We start from the raw sequence: 16,307 nt of genomic DNA on the forward strand, positions 1-16,307 counted from the left end.
GTTCTGTATTCGATTCTCTTTGGAGTTGAGCGATGGGCACCAGTTGCCTAAATAAATGAGGAACCCCTGACTGGTCTGCCCGAGCAACAAATGAGGCAGTATGATCCCTTCTTGGACCGGCTCCCCTTAGACACCCCTGCCGCTTAGTTCAGCCTGGAAATATGCAAAATATTTTTCATTTGTGGCGTTGGGCGGTTCTGCAGCGCTGTTCTCGATGGCTGTTGTGTCTCGGGTGAGGTTTTTGTCCCTCTTTGCTTTCACACACCTTGGACAATCCACTTGGAACAGACTTCTGCAGTCTTTTGCTACTGGGATCGTCTTCTGTGGACCCTGGCGGCAAACAGCTGCTAAAGTGTATTATCCAATGTGGGTAAAAACAATCTCCCTCCCTCTCTCTCTCTCTCTCTGTCTCTCTGTCTCTCTCTCTCTCTCTCTCTCTCTGTCCATCTCTCTCTCTCTTTCTCTCTCCCTCCCTCCCTCTGTCTCTCCCTCTCTCTGTCTCTTTCTCTCCATCTCTGTCTGTCTGTCTGTCACTCTCTCTATGTCTCCCTCCCTCCCTCCCTCCCTCTCTCTCTTTCTCTCCCTCTCTGTCTCTCTCCTTTCCTCTCTGTCTCCCTCCCTCCCTCCCTCTCTCTTTTTCTCTCTCTCTCCCTCCCTCCCTCCCTCTTTATCTTTCTCCCTCCCTCCCTCCTCTCTGTCTCCCCCTCCCCCTCTCTCTCTCCTTCCCTCTCTGTCTCCCTCCCTCCCTTTGTGTCTCTCTCTCCCTCTCTCTTTTTCTCTCTCCCTCCCTCCCTCCCCCCTCTCTCTCTGTCTCTGTGTCTCCCTTCCTCCCCTCCTCCCTCCCTGTCTCTGTCTCTGTCTCTCTCTCGCACACGAACACTTTTGAATGCACTCCCACTTCAGCAATCCTTTCTCCTGTGAGCTGAATGCACCGGTGGAATTGATGTCTTAACGGGTGTTAGGTGGGTCCTGGTTGCTACAAAACACGCAGATTAGTTGTGTAGAGTAATTTATTCAGCCTCATTTTAGAGACCCAAACACAGTTGACTTCAAGGTGGCCTTGTCATTTAGGTTAACAGAAGCGTGTCTTCTGCATATGGGGGGGGGGTAGTCTCCATTCCTTCGTGCTTGTTCAAAAGCAGATTTTCTCCCCTGGCCCAAGCGCAAACACGTCTGAGTTTTCCTTTGGTCTTGGGCAAAGAGCTTGGACTCTCCGTTTTGCGTGAGGGAGACAAACGTTGCTTTCAGTTCTTCACTTGGAAATGTTAAAAGCTGCATTTATTCCAACTCCCCAAGTAGCCTGAAAACCCACGCTAACCCAGCCCCGTATGTTCTGAGAAGCAGCACAGGGTCAGCCACAGTTAGGACGCGGCTGGGACACCACCAAGGAAGACCAGGCTGGCTATGCGAGAGAAGGCAGTGGCAGATCCCCTCTGTGGGCGCAAACCACCTTCTCGCCCCTTGCCTGGAAAAGCCTACAGCAGTGGTCCGCAACTTTTTAAGGCTGCGAACCGGGGGGGGGGGGCGACCCGGCGGCTGCGCATGCGCGTTTGCGCCATGTTTGGCCGCAAATGTGCAAGCGTGGCAGTTTCACGCATGCGCGGGAGTGCCATGCATGCACGTTTGCACCATGCGCAAACATGCGTGCACGTTGTGGCCATGCATGTGCGCGACTGCTGCACATGCGTGTTTGTGGCTGTGCATGGTGTAAATGCGCATGCACGTCACTCCCGCGCATGCGCTGATGACTGCTCTTCCTCTCCCCCCCCCCCCCCCCCCCGCAAAAAGAAGCTTGCCGGGCCGCAAGCTAATCGGCCGCTTTGGTGAAGTTTCTGACTGCAGGGAGAGGAAGCCGCGGCCCGGTGCTGGGGCCTTTGCGGCCTGGCACCAGGCCGTGGCCCGGTGGTTGGGGACCACTGGACTACAGCACGGGTCCCCAACCTGTGGCCCGCAGGTTGTGTACAGTCACCGGGTTCTTTCTGTTCAGCCCTCCGGCCTGCTTGTTCGTTGACATTACCCATAGGGATGTTCAAGGGGGGTGGAAATTTGAAGCTGATTTCATTCAGATCAACCATGGTTTGTTTCGATTCAGTTGAATCGATTTGACCGAATCCGAATTGATTTGGCGCTATTGAAACCACTATTTATGGGAATGTGTCCCTTTTTATCTTTTCTGGACTCTGGGGGCAGGTGTTTGACGTAGAGGCACACCGAACTTGTGGCATAGGAGTACCCAAACTGGGTGCCCCCGTCCGACCACATTCCTCCTTATGGTGAGGATTAAATAGATTCTCTGATCTTTTCGTTAATTCTCATCAGAGGAAATAATGGTAGTCGGAGGGGGAGGGGAGCATTGTTTTACGACGTGATGGCTAGCCATCATTCTGGACGCTTTGCTAGCCAGCAGAGTTCAGGTGCCTGTACCACGTCGTGAAACGTATTCTTGAAGATTTGTAAATCCGTAGAAAATCTTGGTCTGAGTTGCTAGGATCGTGCAAGGAATACGGTAGGGCAGGGGTAGTCAAACTGCGGCCCTCCAGATGTCCATGGACTACAATTCCCATGAGCCCCTGCCGCAGGGGCTCATGGGAATTGTAGTCCATGGACATCTGGAGGGCCGCAGTTTGACTACCCCTGTGGTCGAGGGTCAAACTGGTGTCATTGCAAGAATTCATGATGCGAGATTGAAATTAAACTCTACACTCCACACTGCATTGTCCCTCAGCAAGCCTTGTGTAGTAAGCCTCTCCAGCGTGGCATTCAACATTGATTCAACAGCAGGCCATTGTCGTCGCTGAGCTTTCTCCCCAAACATTTGCAGCGGTTTGCTAATTCCTTACGGCGGAAACGGGGCCGGGGCGGAATTCTGCAGCTCATCGCAGGCAAAAGGGTCCTTGCCTTGGCTGCCTGTGTGTCTTTTAGAGGCAGGCTGTCCTCTGCGTCTTCTGCACAATAGGGTCTTGTCATCCAAGGCGGTTTCTGAGCTGTCCCCTTGCACATCCTGGCATCGACCCCTTGTAACGAAGGTCGTAGCCGACAGTGCGCGAAAACACTGCAAAGCATGGGATTTCCTTTGTCCTCCCTGAGATCATCAATTTGATGGGGAGGCCCAGGAAAAGATTGCTGAATGAAGTATTTGTTGTTGTTTTTTGGGGGGGGGGGATCAGTGGATCCATCTTGTGTATTGCATAGTTCTTTCAGCAGCTGTGGAAGGGGAAAGTTTCATTAGGCTAGAAAGTATCATACAGGGCTGCTTGGAAGTGTGTATGTTGAGTCACCAAGTTGCTTCTGACCTACAGCGACCCTATGAGAGCACTTTGGGGTAGTGCTTGTGAGCGCGGACTTCTAATCTGGAGAGCTGGGTTTCATTTCTCACTCCTCCTCCGCTTGCAGCCTGCTGGGTGACCTTGGACCAGTCACGGTTCTCTCAGAGCTCTCTCAGCCTCATCTCACAGGGCATCTCTTGTGGGGAGAGTAAGGGAAGGCAATTGGAAGCCACTTTGGATGACTTTGGGGAGTGAAAAGCAGAGAATAAAATGAACACTTCCTCCTCCTCCTCCTCTTCTACCTCCTCCTCCTCCTCCTCATCTTCTTACTTCTTCTCCTTCTTCCAGTTCCTTCCAACGAGTCTTGGCCAGTCATTGACAGCCATGCTCAGGTCTCACGAACCGTAGACTGGGACTTCCTTGACTGAGTCAATCCGTTTCAAGTTGGGTCTTCTTCTTTTCTTGCTGCCTTCAGCTTTTCCTAGCGTTATTGTCGTTTCCTAATATTATTGTCTTTGCCTATGAATGCAGGACTTCCAAAACATCCTATCCTTAATAGCTTTGTCCAGATGTTGCAAACTGAAGGCCGGAGTTTCTTTGATGGAGTCCCTCTCCCCCCATATCTTACGTTGGGTCTTCCTCTTTTCCTGCTGCCTTCAACTTTTCCTAGCGTCATTGTCTCTTCCAGTGACTCTGGTCTTCTCATAACGTGACCCAAGTAGGAGAGCCTCAGCTTCTTCTAAGGAGAGTTCAGGCGTGATTTGAACTCAGTCCTTTGTCATTTGGGCAGTCTGTGGTCTCTAAAACTTTCTCAAGACCTTTTTCCCCCCCAAGAGAATTGATTTTAGTGAACTAAGACCAAATTCTCTAGTTATAACTAAAGGGGGTGATTGTTGGTGCCCTACCTGTCCAGCCTCCAGCTCCGCCTGTTGGTATCCGTGAAGATCTTGCCAGAACCCTGCGCGCATGCTTTAAGCATTGCACGCGCATGCACAAATCCCGCGGATTTCTCTCCTCTCATCCCGGAGTGCTACGTCCGATGTTCCTTTGTCTCGGCTCTCAAGGGCAAGAGATGGGCTAAAAATTCCTGGTATGCACAAAGGAAGCCAGCCCCACTTTGGTTCCCAGCTGTTATGTCTGGAGCAAAGCTACTTCTGCCCTAATTCTGCCTGCAAAATAGGAACCGGGGGAGGGTGGGAACTGAACAGTTCTATAAATGCCTCCCTGGCCCAACTCTTTTGTCTGCCCATGGCAGGTGGACGGCCTCATGATGTTTTGTTCTATTTCGGGTGAGCAAGGAGTTTGCTATAGAAGGCTGTTAAGCTAGGAAGGGGCAACTGGGGTACCAGTTGGGTTCTCATGCAGGACCCTGACCAGTGAAATGATGGCTATCACGGGAATGTTCTGCCCAGTCCAAACTCCCACAATTCCGCAGGGCCTGCAAAGGGGAGCTCCTCCACCAGGCATTTGTCTGAGACTGACAATATGTCCCCCCCTCAGACATCCCCTTCATGGCCTGACCCAGTCTGTCCTCTCTAAGGGCCTTAGCTAAGTTCCTGTTCCTGTTATTAAGTTCCAGATCACTGAAATTGCGTTATTTATATTATTGTTGTTGTGGTATTTGTTTATAGAATCATAGAAACATAGAATTGGAAGGGGCCATACAGGCCATCTAGTCCCACCCCCTGCTCAACGCAGGATCAGCCCTAAGCATCCTAAAGCATCCAAGAAAAGTGTGTATCCAACCTTTGCTTGAAGACTGCCAGTGAGGGGGAGCTCACCACCTCCTTAGGCAGCCTATTCCACTGTTGAACTATTTTGACTGTGAAACTTTCCCCCCTGATATCTAGCCTATATCGTTGTACTTGAAGTTTAAACCCATTACTGCGTGTCCTTTCCTCTGCAGCCAACGGGAACAGCATCCTGCCCTCCTCCAAGTGACAACCTTTCAAATACTTAAAGAGGGCTATCATGTCCCCTCTCAACCTCCTTTTCTCCAGGCTGAACATTCCCAAGTCCCTCAACCTATCTTCATAGGGCTTGGTCCCTTGGCCCCAGATCATCCTCGTCACTCTCAGTTCAGTTCTGTCTCTTGTTTCAGAAAAGAAAGCGAGAGGGGGCAATCGAAAGTGAATGAGAGGTGTTTCAGATGACTCACAATCCTCGGCGGGTTTTTGCAGATGCTTATTTCACTTCCAGGCGGCGATGCGCCCGCGAAACCAGAAAAGTTGGAACGCGTTCAGAGAAGGCCTATTCGGATGGCTGAGGAGTTGGAATCCGTGCCTTACGAGGGGAGTTGGAGAGAGCAGGGAATGTGTAGCTTGGAGAAGAGGAGGAATAGCTGGCCAGCTTGGTTACTGCGGCTTTAGAGATGAAGACTAGGAGCACGGGGTTCAAATGATAGGAAAGGAGGTTCCGTTTAAATATTGGGAAGCGTTTTCTGATGGTGAGGCCTGTTCGTAGATGGAATATGCCACCTTGGGGGGTGGGGGGGCGGTGGAGTCTCCTTCGTTGGAAGTTCTTAGCAGCAGACTGGTGAAGCACCGGTCAGGAGCGTGTGATTTTTATGTCTCTGAGAAGGGCGAGGGGCTGGACTGGATGGTCCTCAGTGGTCACTTCCACCTCTTTGTGATTATGATGTCCCCCGTCGCCCTGATTTTGTGACAGCAGCCACGCTCCTGTATCTAAGCGCGAAAGAGCATTGCTTTCCATTTGAGCTGAAGCAATAGCAAAAAACGAGCCCAGATGTGAGGCGGGGCTTCAGGCAGCCACTGGAAAATCCCGCAGGCTGCTGGGAAGCAACAGGTCAACTTGGCAACTGCCGGTGCTTGGCTCAAGGCCCGTGGCTTCCTTGCCATTTGTCATAAGCCCCAAAGAGGGTGGTTATTAGTTTGACAAGCCTGCTGTTCCAGGGCTCAAGCCCAATATGTGATCCGGGCTCCTGCTCCCCTGGGACACTACGGGGCACTGGGCAGCCAGTGCCCTGTCGTGCAGCATCCCAGCAACTGTATTGCCCCAGGTCCTGCCCCTCTTGTAGATCCATCTGAACCACATTGCACTGTGCCAGGGTGTCTGTTTGGTGTGGCGGTGCGGCAGAGTAACTCCGAAGGGCATTGCTGTTCGGCAAAAACGTTTTCTCTCGCAGTCGGTCTGGCTTTGCTTGGGAGTGGCTGTTAACCGTTCAGAGGCATCTGCGTTTGTGGCTGTCGTGCTGTGGGGAGCTTCCAAACCGATCTCGTGTTCTTATGTCCGGAAAGAATCATAGAGTTGGAAGGTACCTCCTGGGTCATCTAGTCCAACCCCCTGCACTGTGCAGGACACTCACATCCCTATCGCTCATCCACTGAAAAACCTTGCTGTTTCAAATCTGAAATGTGGCCAGCATCCAGTCCCTTATTAATATTAATATATATATATATATATATATATATGAGCCTCTTGTGGCACAGAGTGGTAAGGCAGCCGCCTGAAAGCTTTGCCCATGAGGCTGGGAGTTCAATCCCAGCAGCCGGCTCAAGGTTGACTCAGCCTTCCATCCTTCCGAGGTCGGTAAGATGAGTACCCAGCTTGCTGGGGGGTAAACGGTAATGACTGGGGAAGGCACTGGCAAACCACCCCGTATTGAGTCTGCCATGAAAACGCTGGAGGGCGTCACCCCAAGGGTCAGACATAACCCGGTGCTTGCACAGGGGATACCTTTACCTTTATATATATATATGGATATATATATGGATATATATATGGATGAAAGGGGTCACCAGAAAATGAATGATTGTTGCTTCCTTTTTGGTTGGCTTTTTTATTCTTATCTTTTGAATGCCGGAGTGAACCCGGTTGCAATTGCCGGCTTTCCTTTTCATGTTTTGGAGAAGAAGCAGAACGTTTGATGAATTGCGGGGGATGCTGGGCATCCAGGAAGCTCCTGGCATGAGGCCGTGTTTGTAGCCTAGGTGTCTACCTAGAACCCTCTTCAGGTGCAGAAGGGAATAAGGATGTGCAGCCCGGGAAGGGTTTCTCTTATGGGCTGGGCACACAGGGTTCACAGTGCCCTCCCCCTGACTCTGCAGGCAGCAGAGATGTTTGGGTGATGGCAAGCAGGCGGGTGGGGGAAGGAGACTGCCAGTCAGCTCCCAGGAGGGGGGCAACCAAAAGCTCCAGGAGATGCCCCAGCTCAAGGTCTGCTGATGCCAGTGCCGCATTCAGAAATGCAGCGTTGAGGTGGCTTGCCGGTGCCAGCCAGGCCTGCTACTCCGTGCCCCACAAAGCTACAAATCAACCACGTTCATTCATTCATTCATTCATTCATTCATTCATTCATTCATTCATTCATTCATTCATTCATTCATTATTTGATATTTAGCTCGCCACTCTCAGCCGGCAGCGACTCATGCCGGGTTACAACAGCATACATAAAACTCCCATTAAAGCTACAAACCAAACAAAAATCAGTGGCAAAATCCTGCCCCCCCCCTCCCCCAACAAAACAACCTATCCAGGTAACTGTCCACCTCGGGCTATGGGGTTCGGTACTGTTCTAGCAATGCCTGAGAAGGGGCCCATGATCTTCCCTGCTCTGGCCTCAACCAAAGACCTGTTGGAAGAGCTCCATTTTACAGGCCCTGTGAAACTTTGAAAGCTCCGTCAGGGCCCTCAGCTCTCCCGGGAGCTCATTCCACCGTGTCGGGGCTAGGACCGAAAAGGCCCTGACCCCGGTTGAGGCCAGACGCACTTCCCTTGGGCCAGGGATCACCAACAGATTAGCACCCACAGAGCAAAGAGGGGAGGCATAAGGAGACAAGCAGTACCTCAGATAGGCGGTGCTCAAGCCGTGGTTGGCCACATTAATAAACCGATCAGCATAAGCTTTGTTTATTCCTTTTGCAAACCTGGTACACCTTATTCCGAGCTTCAGAAAATGGCCCCCAGAACAAATTTAGAGTCCAGCGGCACCTTTAAGACCAACAAAGTTTTATTCCGGGTATGAGCTTTCGTGTGCATGCACACTTCCTCCGATCCAATGTCAGGGAATGGAAGTAATCAGTGCATATTTACAGGCAAAAGTGTGAGCGTAAATTAACATGCAGCATATTGAAAACCGTTCACAGATTCCAGAGATAAATAGGAAAAAACGCCTCTTTGGATTTGTTTCTATTCCCTCGAGATTGAATTTCATGGGAAACATTTTGTGCACCATAAAGATGTCCACAATAAGAGAAAATTTCCCCGTTCTTCTTAACTTTGGGCTGGTGGTTGGATTGCTTGTTAGCCGGGAGGGTGGGGCTCCCCCCCCCATCCTTCTTCTCCAAGGTGTGGGTCTGGAGGGGCTCCAGCCTGCTTTTTCTCCCTCCCTCCCTCCTTCCTGAGCGTCGTCGTCTTGCCCTCCTGCTGAGTTGAGGCTTTTCCAGGAATACGCCGTTCTGCTAGACAAGCACATTCCACGGCCTTTCGGCTTCTTTTTGGCAAGAACAAGTCTGCCTGCCGTTCCACCAGACTGGGCTGAATCGACGACTCTGTTTTCAAGGGTCCCAAGCAGATGCGCTGGGGAGGTCCTCTCTCCTGCGGTTGGTTGTCCGTCGGCCCCGACAAAGGCCTTGGCCTCCGGTGAACCCTCTGGCCAGACTAATTTGCACTGAGAAAGTAATGCCCAAGCGTGTGAATCTATGACCCGCTGTCTCCACTTCACTTATTCACCTGCTTAGCATCCATGACGGGACTACATCAGGTATTACGTAGGCCCAGCAAGCGTGCTCCCGTCAGAGCTCAGAAGCAAAGCACACGTGCCGATCCAGCAAACACTTTAAGCCAGGAGTCCCCGATGTGGTGCCCAGTGTGTGCCATAATGCCTGCCTACACCTTTCCTGGTGCCTGGTCAAGTGCAATTATTCTGTCTGTCTGTCTGTCTGGCTACCATCCTCCCCTGAAGGCTCAGGGCAGGAAAGGAGAGAACAGGAAACAGATACAGATAACATGGAGTAACACATGTGACGACAGCAATAACTACAACAACATTCTGGCCCCCACCTGGTGGAACAAGCTCCCAGAGGAGATCAGGGCCCTGATGGAACGCAAACAGTTCCGCAGGGCCTGCAAAAGGGAGCTCCTCCGCCAGGCATTTGGTTGAGGTTGACCTGGACCATCGCTTCCAATTGGCCCACAGGCCCCCCCCCCCCGGCCTCCTATTATGACCGCCACTAGTCTGCCTAACGCACTGGGTCCCGGTAAGAGTTGAGCTGAGGCTCCTTTGCAGTTCTATCATATTATTACTGCTATTATCATGTTGGAGTTATTATTGCTGTATTGTTATTGCTGTTGTCACATGTGTTTCCTTATGTTATCTGTACCTGTTTCCTGTTCCCTGTAAACCGCCCTGAGCCTTCGGGGGAGAGCGGTATATAAATATAAATAAATAAATAAAATAAAAGTAAAACAGTAATCCCAACATGATAACAGCAATAATAATATATTATCATTATCATCATCATTATCATCATTATCATCATTATCATCATTATCATCATTAGCATTAGCATTAGCATTAGCATTATTAATTCGATTTGTATGACTGCGGGCTTTTTCCCGTCAGGGCTTCTTTGGCCGTGCAGATTGAAAGGCCTCCTGCTCAGCAGAGCCTCTATCCAAAACAGGCGTCCTCAACCAGGGTTCCGTGAAACCCCCAGGGTTTCTCGGTGGCCCTGGAAGGGTTTCTCAAATGGGTGGGTGTTATTTATTCTGCCCCAAACAAGCTTCCTCAACCAGGGTTTTGTGCAACCTTAGAGTTTCTCAGGGGCCCTGGAAGGGTTTCCCAAATGGGTGGGAATTCATTGGTTTTTCCTATGTTTTGCAAATTTTCTTAAACTTTTATCAGGTGATATGACCATATACAATGTATGGCTGCGAAAGTTGGACCATAAGGAAGGCCGAGCGTCAAAGAATTGAGGCTTTTGAACTCTGGTGCTGGAGAAGACTCTTGCGAGTCCCTTGGACTGCAAGGCGAACAAACTGGTCAGTCCTAGAGGAGATCAGCCCTGACTGCTCCTTAGAAGGCCAGATCCTGAAGATGAAACTCAAATATTTTGGCCACCTCATGAGAAGGAAGGACTCCCTGGAGAAGAGCCTAATGCTGGGAGCGATTGAGGGCAAAAGAAGAAGGGGACGACAGAGAAGGAGGTGGCTGGATGGAGTCACTGAAGCAGTAGGTGTAAACTTACATGGACTCCGGGGAATGGTAGAGGACAGGAAGGCCTGGAGGATCATTGTCCATGGGGTCGCGATGGGTCGGACACGACTTCGCACATAACAACAACAATGACCATATAGGGTCATGTCGACCCACTCAGCCCTCCCAAAATGGCCAGTGATGGGCCTGGAGAGGGTGAGAAGGGGAGGGGCTCCGGGTGGGCATGGACACAGCTATGTTCTTCAATCATTCTGCATGATTGTGCCACTTCTGGGGTTTCTTGAAGGCCAAAGAACGTTTCAGGGGTTTCTCAGTGGTAAAAAAGTTGAGAAAAGCTGGCCCAAAATTTGGAAGAGAGTTCCTATGAGATTTGCATCTAACCTCAATCCCTGAAATTCTGAAATCCCTTGTGGTTTGATCTACCATGCTTTGTCAGAAGTCCAAAGATGGTCCCAGTCACAAAAAAATTTAGCAGCCCTGTCTGAGACCTTTCTAGTTTGTCAAATGCTGGGCTGATTTTCAGTCAGGGCTTTTGGGGGAGATCGTGGGTATTCACGGCATTACCAGGGTGCTGCAAGGAGGACATCCAAACGCCTCCTAGCAACAGCCATGTAATTGGGGGTGTCATGTCATACCAATTAAGCAATTATAATTATTACTACAGGCAGAGTCAGAGAACTGGCTACTAATATAATATCATGTTCGCCATAGGCGCTTATTATCTTCGTAGCAATTTCTGTTTGGGGTGGGGGGAAGGATTTAGTCAGCTTGTTGGCTCACTTGGTTGAGGGTGAAGGAACCATCAAGACAGCCAAGCTTTACAAAGGTCATTCCCTCCTGGAGAGACAATGTTGTGTAGTGGTTAAGACTGATCTGGAGAACCAGATTTGAGTCTCCACTCCTACTCCTCTTCTTCCTCTTCTTCCCCTTCCCCTCCTCCTCCTCCTCCAAAAACCTGTTGGGTGACCTTGAGCCAGTTCTCCCTCAACCCCAACTACCTCACAGAGTCCCTGTCAGGAGGAGAGGAAGGGAAGGCGATTGTAAGCTGCTTTTGAGGCTCCTTCGGGTAGTGAAAAGCAGGGTATAAAACCCAACTCTTCTTCATATACTTGCATGAGTGTCAGTCAAAATGTGCATGGGCATCTAACTTTGGTGAATGTTGGCTCAAGCCAATGGCCCCTCCAGTCCACCACTCTGTGTCACACAGTGGGCAAAGCTCAGGTGTCCTCAGGAGGTCCATCAGTGGGGCCAGAACTCCAGAAGCCCTCCCCACTGTTGCCCCACCAAGCACTGAGAATATAGAGCTTCACTGCTCCAGACATAGGAATGTGAGAGACACCATACTGGATCAGGCTAGTGGATTTATTAGGTTTATTAGATTTCAACCCTGATAACGGATCAAAATTTCCTCAACCATACATATGGGTGGTGGTGGGGCAATTGCCAGGCAGCCATAGGTAGAGCTCGGATGCATAATTAATTGGGCAGTTGTGGCTGGGATAGGATGGAGGCAGTTATCAGAATCTTGCAAATGGCTGTGAATCAGCATACAAATGCAAGAGTTGAGGGACAGAAGTATTATCAGAGGTAGCCCCAAGGGAGACAAGTTCAGCTCCAGGGACAGAGAGATTAGTATGGGCCCTTCCAGCATGCCCCTCCAGTTATCTCGGAAACAGCTTTCCTTAAATGTTATGTAGAGGTAAGGTGAAGAAGAAGAGGAAGAGCGGTTCCTCAGTGGAACAGGCTTCCTCAGGAGGTGGTGGGTTCTCCATCTCTGGAGATTTTTAAACAGAGGCTGGAGAGCCATCTGACAGAGAGGCTGATTCCATGAAGGTTCAAGGGGGTGGCAGGTGACAGTGGAGGAGCAAGAGGGTTGGGAGTGTCCTGCACAGTGCAGGGGGTTGGACTAGATGACCCAGGAGGCCCCTTCCAACTCTGATTCTAAGAAGAAGAGTTGGTTCTTAGGTGCCTCTTTTCTCTACCCAAAGGATATTTGTAAATGGATATTTGTAAATTTACTACTCATATTTAAGTTGCCCCCCCCCCCTCGCATGACTGCATCTCTCACCTTTTCCTTTTCTGGTTTGGATCTCCCTGCAAAAGGACTGGGATCTGAGCCTCTGTTCCCATCACCCTTGAAATCCTGCCCCCTCTCCCTCTGCCCCCCCCTTCCCTAGGCGTTGACCCAAATGATTGCTCTTCTCCCTTGCCTGGTTCCATCTGGCCAAGAGACATCAAAGCCCGTCTCATCCAGGCAGCAACATATGGCTTTCCAGAAGAGGGTTTGGCCTCTGGTAGCCTCCCAGCTGCTGTCCCTGCCCCCCCCCTCCCGTAAAGGCACAATTCCTCCCATTCATGTAGCAGGCCCTCTCCATAAATCCTGGCGGGTGGGAGAAAAGGCAGTGGGATCCGGCCGCATGAGCAAGATAAACACAGCCATGGAGATGAGTTAAAGTAATTAAATAAAGGTGTGAGCCAGAGATAGGGCCTCTTAACCCTCGGAAAACACTTTGTTAGGCAGAAGTTGATTCCTTTGAAATGTGGGGGGTGGGGAGTGGGTTTTATGGTTACCAGGGATGGCCAGAAAATACAAAGAAGTGGGCTCTAGGCTAAATCAAGCCTTGAGCTCTCCCTCCCAACTGGCTTTCTCAACCAGGGTTTTGTGAATTTTTTAACATGTTTTTAGAATCTGTTAAACATTTCTCAAAGAACTGAGGCTTTTGAGCTCTGGTGCTGGAGAAGACTCTTGCGAGTCCCTTGGACTGCAAGGCGAACAAACCGGTCAGTCCTAGAGGAGATCAGCCCTGCCTGCTCCTTAGAAGGCCAGATCCTGAAGATGAAACTCAAATGCTTTGGCCACCTCATGAGAAGGAAGGACTCCCTGGAGAAGAGCCCAATGCTGGGAGAGATCGAGGGCAAAAGAAGAAGGGGACGACAGAGAATGGGGTGGCTGGATGGAGTCACTGAAGCAGTCGGTGCAAACTTAAATGGACTCCGGGGAATGGTAGAGGACAGTAAGGCCTGGAGGATCATTGTCCAGGGGGCCGCGATGGGTCGACACGACTTCGCACCTAACAACAGCAACAAAAACATTTCTCGGGTGACGTGACCAAATATTGTCATGTCGACCTGCTCCCAACCCCAAAATGGCAAATGATGGGCCAGGAAGGGGAGGGTCCCTGGGTGGGCGTGTCCACAGCTCTGCTTCCCTACCATATTCTGCAGGATCAAGCGACTTCTGGGATTTCTTGAAGCCTGAAGATTGGTTGAGGGGTTTCTCAATGGTAAAAATGTCCTAGAAGCTTAACTAATGAAACTGTGTCTGGATTCAGGAGGGTCTGTGAATCACATTCAGGTAGATATTGATGCGTCCGAAGAAGCATGCGTGCGCATGAGATCTTACGCCACAAATAGAATTTTGTTGGCCTTTATGGTGCCCCTGGACTTGAACGTTGTTAAACTGAGGCTATGGTGATTTGGTCACATGATGAGAAGACCAGAGTTACTGGGAAAACTCTGGTTTGGGCTTTGGGCTGATCCTGCGTTGAGCAGGGGGTTGGACTAGATGGCCTGTATGGCCCCTTCCAACTCTAGGATTCCGTGATTCTGTGAAAAGACTATCAATGGCGCTCAGAAAGGCAGAAGCCAGCAGGAAAAGAAGCCGGTCCAACATGAGACGGATTGAGCCCGTTCGGTGCCAGTGGTCAAAAGTGGCGGCCTCTAATCTGGAGAACCAGGTTTGATTCCCCGCTCCTCCTCCACATGCAGCCAGCTGGGTGACCTTGGGCTAGTCACCGTCCTATTAGAGCTGTTCTTGCAGAGCAATTCTCTTAGAGCCCTCCCTCACAGGGCGCCTGTTGTGGGGAGAGGAAGGGAAGGCGATTGCGAGCCTCTTTGTGACTCCTTCAGGGAGAGAAACATGGGGGATAAAAACCACCTCTTCTTGACTCAGCCAAGGAAGCTGTGGCCCTCCGTCTGCAAATTCCAAGCAAGGGTGTTAATGACAGGGCCTTTTCAGTGGACTTTAATTCATAGAGGCAGCTCTAGCCCTTCCGGAGGGCCTGCAAAACAGAGCTTTTCCGCCAGGTTTATGGTCGAGGCCGGTGGTAGACCAGGTGACATGGGTCCCCTTTTCCTATTGGCGCCTGAACGCTTTGGAATCTTGGTCCCTCCTCCCATGCTGCCTTCATAAGTGTTTGTCTTAAGGGGATTATGGTTTTGCCATCTGTCGAAGTTGTATTGTTGCATTGTAGAAACTGGGATTTTAAGGGATTTTTATTGTGTTTTATTATATGGATTGTTTTGGGTAACCTGCCGCGAGCTGCTTCCGAGAGCAGCAGGCTGTAAATCCAACGAATGAATGAATGAATGAATGAATGAATGAATGAATGAATGAATGAATGAATGAATGAATGAATGAATGAAGTGAATGGGTGGCAGTTAATACACGGGCAGATGGTCAAGGCTTGCTGTAATCCCTCCCCTATCCAGATGTGCAGCCTGTTTGATTCCCAGCCAAGGGCGCCCGAGGTCACCCGCTCAAAGGAACCAGAAGGGCCGCAGACCGATGAGGGCCACGCCCAGCCACCCAGATCAAGGCAGGAGCTCAGGCTGCTTGTATTTATGCCCTGCCCGGCCAGTCAAGTCTTAAACGGCCTACAGGCCCCACACCCAAATCCCTTCCGTTTCTGAAGACTTTGGGTCTTCATATGCAAAGCTGAACTTGGCAGGTTGCACCGGTTTAGTTTCTCCACTTCGTCTATCATCCATACAGCATTCCTTCTCTGCATTTTGCATGTATCTGTTCCTACTGTTGGGGCTTAAAAAAAATCCCATAGCTCCAGTTGAGAAACCCCCGAAACATTCTTCAGGCTTCGAGAAATCCCTGAAGTTGTTTGATCCTGCAGAATATGGTAGGGAAGCAGAGCTGTGGACACGCCCACCCAGGGCCCCTCCCCTTACTGACCCATCATTAGCCATTTTGGGGTTGGGCGCAGGTCGACATGACAATATTTGGTCACATCACCTGAGAAATGTTTAACAAATTCTAAAAACACGTTAAGAAATTCACAAAACCCAGGTTGAGAAATACATTTTTAAAAATTTGTTAAACATTTATGGAGTGATGTGGCCATATTTGGTCATGTGGTCCCACCCACCCCCCTCCCCAAATGGCCAGGAATGGCCTAGAGGGGGTGGGAAGGGGAGGAGCCCTGGGTGGGCGTGGCCACCGCTCTGCTTCCCAACCCTGTTCTGCACCATTGTGCCACTTCTGGGGTTTCTCGAAGCCTGAAGAAGGTTTCGGGGGTTTCTCAGCAGTAAAAAAGTTGAGCAAGGCTGCACTAGGCTCGCAGTTCTGTTAGACTTTCCTTATGGGTTGGCCTGACATCCCCTGTCCTTTCTTTCTTTCTTTCAGGGTCGTCAAAGAAGAAATCTCAGATGACAACGCCAAACTTCCCTGTTTCAATGGCCGAGTGGTATCCTGGGTAAGCAGACATCCCAGCCTTGAGTCTTTTCCAGTCTTTGCTAGCAGAAGCCGTGGAATGGAATCCTTTTCTTCCTAAGGGCGCAATTCCCAGTAAAATGTCCCAGCTAATAAGGCTGTCCAGGCTCCCGGCGGTATTGATGTGTATATCCCTCTTTCGACTGGGAGTCACAAGAGGAGAGCCCTCACTCTGGTGCTTGAAGGGACAAGCCAGTGCGTCCTTCTGAAATAAACGCAGTGCGTCCTTCTGAAATAAATGCAGCTTGTTGTGGTCCCTGGCTGGTACAGTGAAAATGCAGGGGTTGCCAAACCCTTTAGCATGCCCCAGTGCACAGTTAGTAGGCTGTGTTAGCTTGGCAGAGCTACCTCTGCAGGCTGG

At 50.5% G+C, this 16,307-nt stretch overlaps 1 protein-coding gene across 6 annotated transcripts in view; it reads left to right on the plus strand.

The window, feature by feature from the left end:
* DVL3 (dishevelled segment polarity protein 3) overlaps window positions 1-16,307 on the plus strand; it is a 59,282-nt gene that overhangs the window by 19,014 nt on the left and 23,961 nt on the right. For all 6 annotated transcript variants that reach the window (XM_077348131.1, XM_077348134.1, XM_077348133.1 and 3 more), the window contains exon 2: window positions 15,860-15,929. In XM_077348131.1, the coding sequence (XP_077204246.1) occupies window positions 15,860-15,929 (70 nt within the window). The remainder of the gene's footprint in view (window positions 1-15,859; window positions 15,930-16,307) is intronic.

The sequence above is a fragment of the Paroedura picta genome, chromosome 8 (genome assembly GCF_049243985.1).
Source record: "Paroedura picta isolate Pp20150507F chromosome 8, Ppicta_v3.0, whole genome shotgun sequence".
In the NCBI taxonomy this organism is placed as follows: Eukaryota; Metazoa; Chordata; class Lepidosauria; order Squamata; family Gekkonidae; genus Paroedura; species Paroedura picta.